The sequence below is a fragment of the Dama dama genome, chromosome 2, assembly GCF_033118175.1.
Source record: "Dama dama isolate Ldn47 chromosome 2, ASM3311817v1, whole genome shotgun sequence".
Taxonomy (NCBI): domain Eukaryota; kingdom Metazoa; phylum Chordata; class Mammalia; order Artiodactyla; family Cervidae; genus Dama; species Dama dama.
The window spans coordinates 28666905-28683498 of NC_083682.1; the positions used below are offsets into that span (position 1 = coordinate 28666905).

At 38.9% G+C, this 16594-nt stretch overlaps 2 protein-coding genes across 2 annotated transcripts in view; one reads left to right on the plus strand and one right to left on the minus strand.

The window, feature by feature from the left end:
• Window positions 1-3211: 3211 nt before the first annotated feature.
• FANCF (FA complementation group F) lies at window positions 3212-4420 on the minus strand. Its single transcript, XM_061168011.1, has one exon. It carries the CDS (start codon window positions 4397-4399, stop codon window positions 3320-3322), a length of 1080 nt encoding a protein of 359 aa, XP_061023994.1. The 5' UTR covers window positions 4400-4420; the 3' UTR covers window positions 3212-3319.
• Window positions 4420-16594, plus strand: part of GAS2 (growth arrest specific 2) — a 168315-nt gene continuing 156140 nt past the window's right edge. The window contains exon 1 of the mRNA XM_061168019.1: window positions 4420-4751. The gene's annotated coding sequence lies outside the window, so the exon portion shown is untranslated. The remainder of the gene's footprint in view (window positions 4752-16594) is intronic.

Sequence of the window (16594 nt, forward strand, 5' to 3'; positions counted from 1 at the left end):
CTCTTTGCGACCCCATGGATTGCAGCATGCCAGGCTCCTCTATCATCCTCTATCTCCCAAAGTTTGCTCAAATTCATGACAAATTGAACTGTACTCTCAACTCTTTGATTAATAAAATCTGAAGTTCACAGCACATTACCCTAACAATTAAGAGGTTCTGCTAAGATTATTTAATTGTAGAACTTTGTATACTATATGACAGCATACAAATGCAAAGCCTTATTTACTCAAATATTACACATTTTACACTCAAAGTCAAATAATACACATTTTCCATTAGAATCAGAACCTAAGTAAGTAGCCAGCTCTTAGACAACAACATTTAGATTTAAAACATTTTAATATACTTAATAAATATACAGCCAGCCTGAGGGAAGTTCTAACAGAGTGTTGATATTTGTCCTCCATAATATTAACAAAAGACAACATACATATGCAGTCATTTTATCTGCTGTCTCATAAGCATCCTGAATTCATTTAATCAATTTCCCACTCCTTCCTTTCACTTTCTTCCTAGATATAGATTTCCCAGCAATAATCAAATTCCTATATCAGTATCATCTTTTTAAGTCCTTAACTTTAAGTTCAACTTTGTTTGTTCAACATTCAGAAAACTAAGACCATGGCATCCAGTCCCATCACTTCAAGGCAAATAGATGGGGAAATAATGGAAACAGTGACAGACTTTATTTTTTCGCACTCCAAAATCACTGCAGATGGTGACTGCAGCCAGGAAATTAAAAGATGCTTGCTCCTTGGAAGAAAAGCTAGCTATGACCAACCTAGACAGCATACCAAAAAGCAGAGACATTACTTTCCTGACAAAGGTTCATCTAGTCAAAGCTATGGTTTTTCCAGTAGTCATGTATGGATATGAGAGTTGAGCACCAAAGAATTGATGCTTTTGAACTGTGGTGTTGGAGAAAACTCTCGAGTCCCTTGGACTGCAAGAAGATCCAACCAGTCCATCCTAAAGGAGATCAGTCCTGAATATTCATTGGAAGGACTGATGCTGAAGCTGAAATTTCAATACTTTGGCCACCTGATGCGAAGACCTGACTCCTTGGAAAAGACCCTGATGCTGGGAAAGATTGAAGGCAGGAGGAGAAGGGGACGACAGAGGATGAGATGGCTGGATGACATCACTGACTCTATGGATGTAAGTTTGAGCAAGCTCCTGGAGTTGGTGATGGACCGGGAAGCCTGGCATGCTGCAGTCCATGGGGTCCCAGAGTTGGACATGACTGAGTGATTGAACTGAACTTTGTTTAAAACAAGATAAAGAATAGAAATTAAAGGGAATTCCCTGGATGTGCAGTAATGACTCGGGGTTTTCACTGCCCTGCCGAAGTTTGATCCCTGGTCTGGGAACTAATATCCCACAAACCATGCCAGGCACTGTTCTAGGCTCTGAGTTGGGGGGGAAATAACAGATTAGCTTCTACTCCCATGTTGCTTATTTTCTGTGTGCTCTTGGGCATTGCAGTTAATTTTCTTTAGCCTATATTTAGATTTATAACACTACAATCTTGATGTGAAGACTAAATATGGTTACATATGTAATGAACATAGCATGGAGCCTAAAATATGGTAAGCATAAAAATAGATTTAAAATTTTTCTTTACTGAAGTCTATAAAAATTTTTATCTTAAATAAGAGTGCAATGTAGCAGCAGAAATAGGGAAATAAGTTTACAAACTCTCACTCTTTAAAACTAAATTTTATGGTTATGGGTCAATATTACAAGTTGTGTGAATAGAACTCTTCACTGAGTTATGTTTCCTGAAAAAAGACCTTCAGGTAATGAACAGAAGGAATTGTCTTTATTCTTGTATTCATGGCAAATTAAATCTAAAATATGGCCTACATGGATTAGAGCTAGAAAAGGGAATCAAATCACAGGAAATACAAACTTATTAGTGTTAACACAGGATCATCTATCTGGGAAAGTGTACTTGCTAGTGGGACAGTACTTTATTCCAGATTTCACTACAGAATAAAAAATTTTACATTATACAAATTTTTTTGCTCAAATCAACTTTCTGATTTTTACATTTCCTGAAGAATCTTGCAACCAACTAACCTGGATATGGAAGAAAACATCTTGAACAGGAAGTAGTATTTCCCCTAAGAAAAATGAATCCATTATTCTTAAGTTTGGTGATTGGGAATCACTCTGCCAGGTGTGGAGAATCTGGGTAAACTCACAAAATTAGATTCCTACACATACTAAACAAATATTCTAGACTGCCCCCATAGGGCAATCACCAAGGGAAAAGTGGGAGAACTTTATTTTTATACTCAACACTTGATTTAATACAAGTCAACTCTAACACCAAGGTTGTGATGTATTAATCTTAATGGGAGAAGCAGCACTAATTTAGAAGTTTGTTTTGAGTCTTTTGCCATCAAATGCTAAATTAATATCCAGAGGCATAGATTTGTATTTACTATGCTTTAAAAACTTTTTTCCTTGTCTTTAAGGCAATGCTTTAAATTATTGGTCTTTCAATTTGCAGAAATGAAAAACAAAATTTCTGAATAACACATGTTCCAACCACCAATACAGGAAACGTAGGTTTGATCCCTGGGTCGGGAAGATCCCCTCTGGTAGGAACTGGTAACCTCCTCAAGTATTCTTCCCTGGAAAATTCCATGGATAGAGAAGCCTGGAAGTCTACAGTCCATGGGGTCCCAAAGAGTCAGAGGCAACTAAGCACTTAGGCACACAAAGCTGGTTAACTTATTAGAGTGTCCAGGTTAACAAGGCCAAAATCCAGGCTTTAAAGCCCAACTTGGCCAGTTGACTTTCCAAACCATTTCTGACAACACATGTAGTTAAAGAAATCTCTTCACTTCCGAAGACTTAAAAAAAAAAAACCAAAAAAAACCCCTACAAATTACCTTTGTAATTTGTATTAATTACAAAGGTAATTAATAAGGTAAAAATGGTGTCTTGTTGGTCACTAGAAAACTACTATTTCTATGACAAGCACATATATCTTCAGGATTATTAGAAATGCACCTTCCAAAACACAACTATTGTTAATTCTATGGCTTTAGGTAGGATACTTGCAATGTTTCCTACTCTATCCAGAAAACCCATGGCACTACAAGGCAGTTACTTTACATATTGTAATTAAGTTACAATTACTTTATTATATATTAGGACCTAAAATAACATTCTGGACACATGAAAGTACAGGAGATGTGGTGAGAACACAGGAATTTTAATTTTGTAAACCATACATTCGAGTAATCAATAACACAATGTTGCCCACAGAGAACTGGGCCCTGGGCTGACTTCCCCAGTGCGATATTATACACGACTCCCAAGAGCTAATAACAGGTCTGTCCAGATGCTAAGACCAGGGACTTCGAAATCTCCATCTTGAGCCTTATAGGACTTCAGGGCAGTTAGAACTTCATCTTTCAGAGGCGGAGGGGCCTGACAGAGGCTTTGAAACCTGCTCAACAACTCCTCCCAGGGCACATCCTGGGGCTCAGTTCCAATCCAAAGGCCTTTCGGAAGGTCATAGTGCAGTTGGCGACCCCAGTTTGTGAGCAGACCTAGATAGACAGGGGACAGCTCTGGATGGCGCCCCGCCACGGATGTTAAAACCTCGGCTGGGAGGTTGCGGCAAAAGGCAACCACGACATCTGATTTCCCCAGAAGCCAACGAATCAGCTCTTGACCCCCGTCTCCCGGTGTTCTGGGGCTGCCTACTTCCAATTCCTCTTCTTGAAGCCGGGGGGACGCCGGCGGCAGCAACAGCGCGGCCGCCATCACCTTCAGGAAGTTGTTCTGAGGCAGGCGCTCCCACAGGCGACTTAGAAGCCTGCCAGGACTCTCCGCTTCGGCTTCCCCCACCTCCTGCAGACGCCTCAGCAGCAGCTCCGCCTGCGTCTTCATCAGTGAGTCCTTCTGAAGGACCGGGTTCTCTCTGTAGGCATGGAAGCGCAGCATGTGGGCAGCGGTCCGGCAGCGGGCGAAGCGGGTCAGGCTGCCCTGGAGCGCCTCCTCCTCAGCGTCCGGAACGCCGGGGCCGGGAAAGAGCTGCTGCAGCAGGCAGTGAAAGGCGGCATCCCCGAGGGCCGGGTTCGCCAGTAGTCGCAGAGACAGCAGCTGCTCACAGTGCCCCAAGGCCTGGAAGTTCGCCAAGCCCGGGACTAGAGCGGGCCCAGAGTCACCCTCCTGCTTCCACTGGTTCTGCAGTCGCCGCTCCAGAGCTTTGCGAATATGGGCATGGCGGCCAAAGCGCCTGTGGATGTGGCGCAGGTAGCCAGCCCACTGTAAAGCCCTGCGAACGGTTGCGGGGTCCCAAGTGCGGACATGGGTTGTGCGGGAGACAGCCAGAACCTCAGAGAAACGCTCTAGGTGCTCCAGGAGCGAGTCCATAGGGCGCCGCAAGGCCTTACTTCCGCCTTCACCCTGGCGACGGAGACTCTTTGCATACTGATTGGTGCGTCGGCCAAATGATACGCCTCCCTGCAATGCTATTGGGTAAAGTGCCTGTCAATCTCACAGAGGCCTTAATCCGGGTACCTGGACTCCGGGAAATTTAAGCCTGAGCGAAGGCATGTATTTTATCATGGATGTTGAGGGGATTTTTAAGCAAGGAAGATTGAATGAAGGGCTAGGACTGGAGACTTACCGGATCCACGTGGGAGATGCTGCTGCTATTTACGGAGGTCTCCGTGCTTCCTTTCGCTTTAGAAACAATCTCTAGTAGAAATTTCCTGAGTTTTGCGTGAGTAAATCTCTGTTAAAGTTTATCATAATTGGGGAAAGCCAGAGACGTGCTGTTACATATAAGAAAATGTTATTAAATGAAAATTTTAGTTCATTTCAGTTTAGTAAAAAGGTACTGACCCAAGTAATTAATGCCAGACACTACGCTAAAGCCTGGGCCTTGATCTTATCCTTTCATTATTAGAACTTGAATTCTAGGTTAAGTGAAACTTCAGGATTAACACTTTCTTAAAATGTTAAAGGAATTTAAATTTTTATTTCAAAGTTTCAATGTTGTTTTTCGTTTTTGTAATTTCCAAGGCAGAATAGCTAAATTGACTCTTATTTCACCCAGCTAATTGAACTAAGTGGCATTGAACTGTGGGAGTTAAGCATTTGTAAACAAGCATCAGAAAAAGAGGCTTTCACAAAAAGCCTACCTCATATGATCCTGGTGAGGATTAAATAAAATGATAAATGTGAAATGCCATCTTTAGTATTTTGGCTGTCTTTTAGTATCCATTCTATCATTAGCCTTAGTTTCTTTGCATAATAAAGATGCAGTTTTGAGGACTGATTGAAGCTCACAGTGGAGGGGTAGGCCGCTTTGAGCTAATTGTGTTAATCCAACCCTCTCTTAATTTAGTAATTAATTTAGGAAACCCAGTCTTAAGCAGACCAATGTGTAGCATTTCCTAAGGACAGAAATTTGTTCGGAAATGGCCAGGTGAATCAATTCCAATCAGTGAGGCCTGTTTGATTATTTTTCTTACTCTTCAGAGTTGGTGGATCATGAACATTGACCAATATGAAGAGATAGTTGTATTGGACAATGCAGCTGTATGCAAGCTGGGTATCAAGCATGCTTAAGAAATTGTTTCTTCCTCTTGATGCTGTTGAATATTTAATGAAGCCCAAAGCTACCAGATCCATCTCTTTCCCTGAACCAATAGAATTTCAGAATCACAAGGAATACATTGGAGTAAGACAACTCTCAGATTAACTCTGTTTAAGATTATAGCACTATATATTCCCATCTCTTTTGCCAGTTTTATTTTCTGTTGCTTTCAACTAGATATACCGAAGTAATACCAGCTCTTCAGAACACCAGTGTATGGGGCATATAAACACTCTCTGAACAGTGCTATTATTGTTAATGTTATATAAGCCTCTGAAGTGAATGTCTTCTCCAAATTCTGTTCCTCCCTATTATAAAAGAGCAACCACCAACACTATGGTCAAAGATGGAGAAAATTTTAGCAAAGAAACACACAGGTTGATGTTGCCATATTTACTGTTGGTCCTGAGAGATATCTGATGCATTCTTTTCCTATGGACTATTAAGACTTGAAAAATCAAGTTGTGCCATGCTCTAGGTTAGGTTTCATATTTTTAGTTATTTTAAGAGATGCATTATATCAGAAATTATACAACACTATGGAACTGGGAGGCCAATGAAAACATAGTATTCCAATGCCCCTTTGTATTACTCTGAACAATATTATATTCACATACTGACACTTATTTCAGTCCTCTGCTTGTGGAAATAATGTTTTTTTATAGGAACAGGCAGACCTGGACTCTACATCTTCAGGCAGGGCAGACTTAGAGGGTTTTTTCCTCTCATTCTAGAATCGGTTTCATGGAAGGAAAGTGCTTTGGCATTTTGCAATCACTCCGAGGGCAAATACTATGGGCAATGGTTACGCCTGATCCTAACTCAGTTACTTGACTCAAGACTGAGTTTTGAGTAGGTCTCTCTATAGCCTCTAGTAGCAACAATAAATAACAGGCTGATACAACTTTTGAAGACAGATTTCTTATGGAAACTTTACAAACATATTTGCCACTTTTTGTGACAATGCAAACTCTTTCTCAGAGGTGATTATATGTCTCAGTGGGAGTTATTTATATAAAATCAAAAATTTCTTTGTTTTACTTGCTTCCCTTACAAAGGGGGAAAGTCATCAAATGAATTTTAATGGACCCAGAACATCAGATGTATACAGGGTACTTTGACAATGAAGTCCAGGAACCAATGGCTTTATCTTGCATCCTATGTTTCTATACCTAGTCTCTGATCAGATTGTAGAACATTGTACCAAATCTCAAAAATATTACATTTATATATCTTATACAGAAAAAAAAAAGGTTGATCTTTTTACTCTTTGGAACTGTTTTCAGAAAGGTAACTGACTATAACTAAGCAAATGTTTTTCTGGATCTTAAACTTTTCAATCAGTGTACGGTGGGAAAGTTTACAATTGTATGTCAGAAACATTGATCTCCTTTGGCCTTGGGGAGTCTGAGTGGAGTCTGGGAGACTGGAGTCATTGCTGAGGTCATGAGAGATCTGATAATCCATTCTTCAGTGCTTTGGACATGGTCTGCCACTTGGGCATCTACTCAATGACTAGAGAGAGTACACATTGCAGTAAGTTAACGGAGGAGTTCTAAATGTCCAGAGAGACAGGGCAAACACTTGTGAGTTCAGAGGAAGATGTTGGAGGAAGGATTAGAGGGTGAGATCTGTGGGCATGGATCTAGATGGTGGCCCTAAATCTCTGTTTTCACAAATTGGAGACACTTGCAGTGGATGTGACTTTAAGTGGCCTCAAAGCTAGCAGCATAAGGACTGCACTGACAATGCATGTTTATTCTGAAATTGAGAACTTGATTAAAACTTTGGGACACCTGACTTGAAGTTTTTTTTGGACTTGAAATTCACTTCTATCATTATAGTAATGTTTAACATTATATTCACAACATTATATTGCCTTTATAAGGAAAGGAAAAAAGATCTTTTCTTTAAATACAACCACATCCCATTTTAAAAGGCTATAAAAATGGTTTTACCTATTTTATCAACAACATTTCTAGTCAGGTGTCTTAAGAATAAGAAGAGAACTTTGTTAAGGTCTTGCTCAGGAATTGTGACTGACCCTTTCAAGCATCAAAACCAAGACTAAAAAAATATGAAAGAAAGCATGATTAATTTTCCTGTGTGAAAATTTTTGTTTTAAATGTTGTTAGGAAGTTTCATATAAATTTAATATGTAGAATCATGTCTATTTAAAATATCATATAAAGAGAATGCAAAAAGAATTTTTTTCACCAAGCCTTTTGTATGTAGATCTTCATCAACTTATGATGGGATTGTCCTATTAAACCGATCATAAGCTTAAAAATATATTAAGGCCATCCCCAAGAAAAAGAAATGCAAAAAGGCAAAATGTTTGTTTGAGGAGGCCATACAAATAACTGAGAAAAAAGAGAAGCAAAAGGCAAAGGAGAAAAGGAAAGATATCCCCATCTGAATGCAGAGTTCCAAAGAATAGCAAGGAGAGATGAGAAAGGCTTCCTCAGTGACCAATGCAAAGAAATAGAGGAAAACAACAGAATGTGAAAGACTAGAGATCTCTTCAAGAAAATTAGAGATACCAAGGGAACATTTCATGCAAAGATGGGCACAATAAAGGACCGAAATGGTATGGACCTAACAGAAGCAGAAGATATTAAGAAGAGGTGGCAAAAATACACAGAAGAGCTATACAAAAAAGATCTTAATGACCCAGATAACCATGATGGTGTGATCACTCACCTAGAGCCAGACATCCTGGAGTGTGAAGTCAAGTGGGCCTTAGGAAGCATCACTACAAACAAAGCTAGTGGATGTGATGGAATTCCATTTGAGCTATTTCAAATCCTAAAAGATGATGCTGTGAAAGTGCTGCACTCAATATGTCAGCGAATTTGGAAAAATGCATTTAATGCTCCTTACCTGCCAAACACTATAGCTTAGCCTCACCTACCTTAAATATGCTCAGAACACTTACAGTAGCCTACAGTTGAACAAAATCATGTAACACAAAGCCTGTTTTATAATAAAATGTCAGGTATCTCATGACATTTATTGAGCACTATATTAAGGAAGAAATGTTTTTATGGGTACAGAGTGATTGTCAGAGTATTGATGATCCCATGGGAGCTGTCACTCACCACAACTGCCCAGCGTCAGGAGAAGGAATCAGACCACATAGCTGTGGCCCATAAAAAGATAAAAATTCAAAGTATGAGTCTACTGAATGCATTGTCACTTTTTCACCATTTTAAAGTTGAAAACTCCTAAGTGAAACCCTTGTGAATTGAGGACTGTTTGTATGCATACGAAATTCTCTTTGGTTGACTGATTTGTGTCATAACACACAAAGATTGGATAGCACTGCTCCAACCGAGGTATTCTAACACAGTTAGCTAAGGAAAGGGGGCAAAATAAAGACCACTGCAATTCAAATTAGCTTGCCTTAAATTTTCTACAAGTAGGCCAAAAAGAAAATTAGTTGGTTAGATATTCTCCTTTTGCTTTTCCCATATTTCCCTAGCCATTTTCTCTTTTCTTTTCCCTGTTGTGTGCAGAGAACTGGCCTGATGCTTACTGACACTGTCAGTCTTGTCCCCCTGGCCCTCTGGCTTCCTGCTGATTTGACCAATGAGAGGCACTGGCTATCAGAAAGAGGCGAGGGATGTCACTTTTTTCTTTCTTTGCTCTCTGCTAAGGGCTCAGGATTCTGGTTCTTTCATTTACAAATTCCTTGAGGCCTCACTGAGCTTCTGATACCATCTAGTATTCCCTGCAGCCTCCGGGACTTCCTGCTGTTGCTAATCCCTGGATGCTCTAACAGACCTTGTTGATTTCCTTAACCCTGACCTTGCTTCTACTCTGTTAAATTACCTTCAGAATCCCTGCTGACTGTGGTGGTTTCCTGCCAAGGTCTTGACTGACACAGTCATCTGCGTTTTCAACCATTCTCATAATTAATATAAGTCCGTGAGTCATAATATTATCAATCAGTGTGTGTTTAGAGAATGATGACTGGTCTAGTGCAGTGATTCCCAAATACCTGTCATTGCCAGACACTCCTGCCAATCTATGACAAAGTCATCATTATTATAGTGATATATGAAAAATAGATGACAGAACAAGGTGAAGTGTTTTCATAAGTATGGTAAATTTAAGTGAAGGGAAAAAAGTATTTCTTAATAAAGGTGATGTTTAAAGGCAATTTTGTGTTTTCTTTATTTGAAAAAAATGTAAAGTTTGCAGTTATTTTCTTAGACATCTACTTTAGAAAATTTCTATGTGTTTATAGGTATACATTTGTATACGCAATATATCTATTGCTAAATAAAAGATAGGTTATAAGCCCGTGAAATCTATAATTATAATCTAAAGTCTCTTGTCTCATGTGTGGAAAATGAAGGGTTTGCAGATGGGCCCAGATTGTGAAGACCTTGGAATACTACAGTAATGAATAGGGTCTGTGTTCAATTGGCATTCCGATTCTGTTGACAAGTTTTAGAGCACAAGAATGACATAATCATATCTGTTATAAAGCAACATGGAGAATTGCTTGTAGCCAGCTGAGACAAATGGCTATAAATGGAGGTCCACTAAAGAAATATTGTAGTAGTTCAGGTGTACCAAATGACAGTTTCACTAAGGAGGTAGCAGAGGAAACATTTAAAAAGGGGTGGGGAGTGAGTGGTGCTCAGACTTGAAAAATTCCTTCTGAAGAAGAATCATTAGATCTTAAGGGAGGAAAGAATCAAAATTACTCTGCACATTCAAGTGATTGAGTGAAATCCCTTTACCTTTGGAATGGAATGTGAATTGGTATTGATTTCAACTAAAGTCTATAAGTGAAGAAGAAGGGGAAAAAAGAGCCAATCATGGCTCAGTGGAAACTCTTATGATTTTGTTTTTTAATCTCAGATTACTGTCTTTCCTCACACCTTCAGGATCCCCTGGGTTAGCAAATTAGGTAATAGAGTATTTTATTAGTGATTAGTGAATACTATGGTTACTCCAGAAGAAATCTTGGTTGCATGAGAGTAATGAAAAATATGGATTGAATTATTCAAAAGGCAGAATTTAAACAAGAATTTCTCCCCTTCCTTAAATAATCTCTCATCCAATTCCTAGAATCTTAACATTTAGCTTAATATTTCTTGGATTGCTAATATTAAGAAAGAAAGTAAATACTTTAATTAATCCCACTGGAAGAAACTCATCTGACTTATCATTATTATATTTTTCCACTACTTGAACACCTATTGGAAAATATCAGTATCTAAGGGCCAATGGTGAAATTCATATTAACGTATATTGATTCTATATAGTTTTAACACTATATAGCAATACACAGATTGTGCACCCCCCTCTGTTTGTGTGTTTATGTGTGTATTTGCATAGAGGTAAATAAGATGTAATTCCTAAGAAGATACTTGAACTAAATAATTGAACTAAATTTATTTTTAAGATTTCATTTTTCTTTTACAACTGGTAATTTTTTTTCCTAATGTCTAAACCAGAAAGATAAAATATGAATCAGATTCTCTCTTTACCTTTGAGTTAGAATTTTGATTTCGTGGAGGAGAACTGTAATAATGTCTAGGTGCCTTTATTTTTATCCCACAGTTATCAGAGTATTGCTATATAAGTACCTGCCAGGAAGGCATTTTTTTTCCCTCTGGTTCAATAACTTTTTGTGTCTGTTGTTCCCATTTTCAAGTCTCCAAAACTTTTATGTGAATTCTTTCAGCACATTTTTTTCATTATTTCCCAACCTTCTTTTTTTTCTGGATGGCTGAAGTTTCCAGACATATAACCAGAAATGTCCTAAGAGAATTAATATATAAAAAAGGAAAGCTAAGAAAAATAGGCATTTTAATACATGCAAATACACAACTCATACCTTCTTTAAAAAGGTGGTAAATGAATTGATCTTAATAATTAATATTCTCTCACTGGGTAGCAAATATGGTGGAAAAGTAATCAAGAAACTTTTTAATAACTTCCAGACTTAATCTAAGTTCTTAGATTGAGCTAGTCTGCTAATATCATTAATGTCAAGGAGTATTTTCCCCACAGGTTCCTAGCAGTTCAAAACAAACTGGCTGAAATAAGACAAATAAGTGATTAAAACAAAATTCACAATGTCACAGAGACATTTTATGGGTATGTAAAAATTCTTTCTGGTAATGCTTTTATCATTTAGTTACCAGATTTTAAGCATAAAGAAAGGCTTTAAAGGGAATATTCCACCGGATTTGATGAAGCACTCCACTTAAGGGGCAAGAAGAATGTCTAAAGCAAACGTGCCATAGTTAATATTTCTTTTCCCTTTTTTCTTTTGAGTGGATTAATGAATGATGTTTTCTCACAGTTTGCCTATCCCTATTTAAACAGATCCATTGGGTAAAACTCCCTATTTTTGGTTATCTTAGAATATTGTGTATCTTCACTTTCCCCCTACTTTTAGTAACTCTTGTATTCATGTGTTTTATTGATGCTGGATGTAGAGGAGGGAATGTATACAACTGAACATCATCTCTGTTACCAGGATGTTGGTAAAAGCCGGATCCTTTTGAAGATGTTTCAGTATTCCATGGCTAATTCAGCATGTTAGAACATGCCAGAAGTTCAGAACAAGGCAAAATTTACAGAGGATTCTAAGACAGAAAGTGGAAGGTAGTAATAATAATAAAGAGAAGATTAAAAAAAATTATATATATACACACACACATAAATATATATATATGTAGTCGATTAAACTTGACTGTGTTATAGGAAATATTGATAAAATTTTCAGAGATACACTTTGCTAAATAATAATTAAAATATGATAAAGTTAGGGATGGCAAGCAACAATATAATTTAAGCAAATAAAGAATGCCAAACCTTATAGTAAAAAAAGATGTTAGTAAATATTATAATTTTTAAAGCATAACATTCTTAGTGAGGAGAAAAACAGTTTGGTGTTCTTATCCTCCAGGCAACCAGAGTATCAGTTCTGCAATTCTGTGTAACAAGAAATGATTAAAGTGAACATTATGTTCTTCTCCAGCTCTCTGATGTGATGATTTTACTTAGTTTGTTTACAGATTTTAATGAAAAGGGAGGGGGAGCTTAATTTAACAGGATGACTGAATACCTCTAACAGTGTACTTTAAGATCCATTTACCTTTTATTGCCCATAATGGCTGCCAAATTTCCCCTTTTTCTTCTCTCCTTTTTAGAGCCCAAAGGACACTAAATCTAGCACTAAACTTCTAGCAGTCCAAGTATTTTCAACTTTAAATCTATGCATTCCTGCCTTTTATAATCTCATTAGGTATATGGTTGAGGAACATAAACTACGAATACTAATCTGATACCCAGATGATAAAACATTGGAAGAACTACCAGCACAGCATTAAAAGAAATAGGCAATTGAACTGCCAAAAGAAAATTCTATTTTGAGAAAAGTAGAGTATTTGGAAACAGAATCATAAGACATTTGACTATGCTAAATTGTTTTTCTGTGGTATCTCTTTTAGACAATAATCCCCAAATCAAAAAGCCTACTTTATGCTCTACCCATGGTAAGTGGCTTAGTTAAGTAGTATTTGTACACTGCCAAGTTTGCTTTCTAATGTTAAAATTTCCTTCCTTCTTATCGTCTTCTTTCTTTCTGACTTTTTTTTTTTTTTCCATTTCTGGTCTCTCATTTGTTTCCATAGACAGTTAGAATAAGACTCACCAGCTTTGTTTAATACAAAGCACTCAGTGAAAGGGAGCTAATATTTTGTGTAGCATAGGAGCTCAAAAGGTTTTCCTGAGTGGTGTAAAGAATCTGCCTGACGGTGCAAGAGACGGGTTAGATCCCTGAGTTGGGAAGATCCCATTGAGTAGGAAACTGGCAACCCACTCCAGTATTCTCACCTGGAAAATTCCATGGACAGAGGCTCCTGGTGGGTCGCTCCATGGGGGTCGCAAAGAGTCAGACATGACTGACAGCATAGCACAGCACATGCGCTCAAAAATAGTCAGAAACATATGCAGGCTTTATTTTACAATGTTTCCTTTAAAAATACACCTTGCCTCTAATTTTACTAAACTAGCCTGCTTCTGTGCGTGTGTGCTAAGTCGTGTCAGTTGTGCCTGACTCTGTGTGACCCTGTGGACTGTGGCCTGCCAGGCTTCTCTGCTCATGGGGATGCTCTAAGCAAGAATACTGGAGTGGGTTGCCATGCCCTCCTCCAGGGGATCTTCCCGACCCGGGGATTGAACCCATCGCTCTTATGTCTCCTGAATTGGCAGGTGGGTTCTTTACCACTAGCACCACCGGGGAAGCCCCAGCCTTATTTCTAGACCAGCACAGTCTTGTTCTTTCCTTTCTCAACTACTGTGGCTAATGTTTCTTGCACCTAGAATCATTGTCTTCTCTTCTGTTTCACATGAAACACTTCCTTTTATGCTCCAAAACCCAAACCAAATCCTCCCTCTTTTATGAGCCTTTCCAGGTAGTTCCAGCTGAAAGTAATCTGTTTCACTTCAAGATTCTTTTAACATTTGTGGTTGGATTGTTAATTTGTCATTTACCATTTACTGTCTTTCAGCAGAAGTTAGGTTTGTTTTATGATCCAAATGCTTAATGACATGAACCAACTGGATCCATCTCCATGCTGGTCGTATTGCTACCACCCAGATTGAATTCAGTAGTCATTCACTGTGCAGGTCCCTCTTCTACAAAAAGGACAAGAATACATAGGCCAATTACATTTTCAAGTGGATTTGTGTGTCTCTGCTCCAGCTTAAATTATTTGTATAAGTGTCTTTACTGGTATTTTAAATGTCCACAGTACTTTTTGTAGTACCTTACAGGACAGAGGAATGCAAGGTGATGGGGTGGGAAAAATACGTACTTTCTATGATGGTTAGACTTCTTTTCATTAGACTTTGAGCTCCTATAAAGTAGGGGTTCCTTTGGTTCCTAACATAACCACTGATACATGGTTGGTGTTCAGTAAGTGTTAAGTTCAACAAAGTTGGAATCAGGGATTAACACCTGGGATTAATACTTTTTTTGCTTTTACATTTACCTCAGGCAAGTTACTTAAACTTTTGAGTCCATTCATTCACAAACAGGAGATCATAATATTTGTCATAAAGTTGTTATGACTCAATACAATCATGTTTGCAGGGCACCTAGAACAGCTACTAAATACAATTGTTATTAGAGAGTTCTCTTTCTCATTGAAATACTATGTCTTTGTGACCCCATGGACTGTAGCCCACCAGGCTCCTCTGTCCATGGGATTCTCCAGGTAAGAATGCTGGAATGGGTTGCCATTCCCTTCTCCAGGGGAATCTTCCCAACCCAGAGATCGAACCCGGGTCTCCTGAATTGCAAGCAGATTCTTTACCATCTGACCCACCAGGAAAGCCCCGTATATATTCACATATATATGAATTGGTAGACAGGAATGAAAAGGATATTCCACCCATTAGGACTGGCAGGACCAAAAAAAAAAAAAAAAAAATGAGGCAAGCAAAATCCTTTTGGGAAATAGTTTATTCATTTTTTCAACTAATATTTTTTTGAACCTGTGCTATGTGCCAAATTATGCCCTAGGGTTAAAATAATGAATAAAATAGAATCTGTTAATGATGTGACCAACAAGGGATGATGTGACCAAAATTTACAAACAGCTCAAGAGACTTAGTAGAATCAAAACAAACAACCCAGTCAAAATAGAATCTGCATCAGCAAGACCTAGTCTAAGAGAGAAGAAAATTTCAAATAACCAATATGGCAACCCACTCCAGTATTCTTGCCTGGAGAATTCCATGGACAGAGGAGCCTCCAGGCTGAGGTCCACGGGGTCTCAAAGAGTCGGACACAATGGAGCGACTGTCACTCACTGAGTTAGGATTAAGATACGAGGTGTGGCAGTTTTAAACATGGCCTGAAAATATTTGATGGTCTTCCATCCAAATATTTAAAGGATAAACTCCAGTTGGCCAATTTGACTAATAATGCATGACAGAAGGGATGCCGCGGGACTCCTGAGGCTAGATCCTGAAAGGCCTTGCATCTTCCACTTGGTTCTCTTTGACTGCCTGCCCTCAGGACATTCCTCTAACAACACTCCCTCTTGGAATCTGACCATCATGCTGTATAGAAGGCCAGTTTGCAAGGAGAATCCTTCATTCATCCAGGCACCAGATATGAGAGTGCCAAAGCCTACAGATTGTTCCAATCCTTAACTGTTTGAGTTTTCCTACTGTTGCATTGTTAGGCGCTCAGTCATGTCTGACTCTTTGTGACCCCGTAGACTGTAGCCTGGCTCTGTCCATGGAATTCTCCAGCCTACAGTACTGGAGTGGGTGTCCGTTTCCTTCTTTAGCTGTTGCCAGGAGAAAGCCAATTCTGACTCCATGTTGGAAACTGTTTCTTTGACTTGCTTTTCTTTTTAATTAATGGCTTGCCTGGAGGACCCTGCCCCTCTGCTTGACTAAACTAAAGTGCTTTTGTCCAGGTCCTAGAGAGATAGTTTGTCTCTGCCCACCTGTGAATAGAGGAGTTGAACACACCCCTTCCAAAGGCCGGTCATTCCTTTAGAGATGTTTTGCAAAGCTGAAGACCCTTTCACTTTTCTTCCCCCCTACCTCTCCCTCTCTGTTCTGCCTTTTGACGTTAGTTCCTCATTGCTTCTTTCTCTCTGATCTCTGTGGGACAGAGATGAGCCATCCAGGCAGAGCTCTGTCTAATATTTTCCATAGAATTCATTAGCAAAATTACATGGTGGTTATTCTACATCACTAAATGTGGGGTGGTTATAGAACAGTTGCAACTGGAGCCTTAGATGATACCCAGGTGAAGGTGCTTAAGTCAAAACCTGGTTGAACACTATATGAGGTCTGTGGTGACCCAAGGAGGAAAGAGCAGATAAAACCAAGGAGGGTGTTGGAATGCAGGAACAGAAAAATCAGACCCTTATCATCCTTCCCTCTCCCATGTAGTAACTATTAATGGA

Bases quoted from the DNA above. Each gene is read 5' to 3' on its own strand.
- FANCF (XM_061168011.1), bottom strand. From the start codon at position 4,399: ATGGACTCGCTCCTGGAGCACCTAGAGCGTTTCTCTGAGGTTCTGGCT.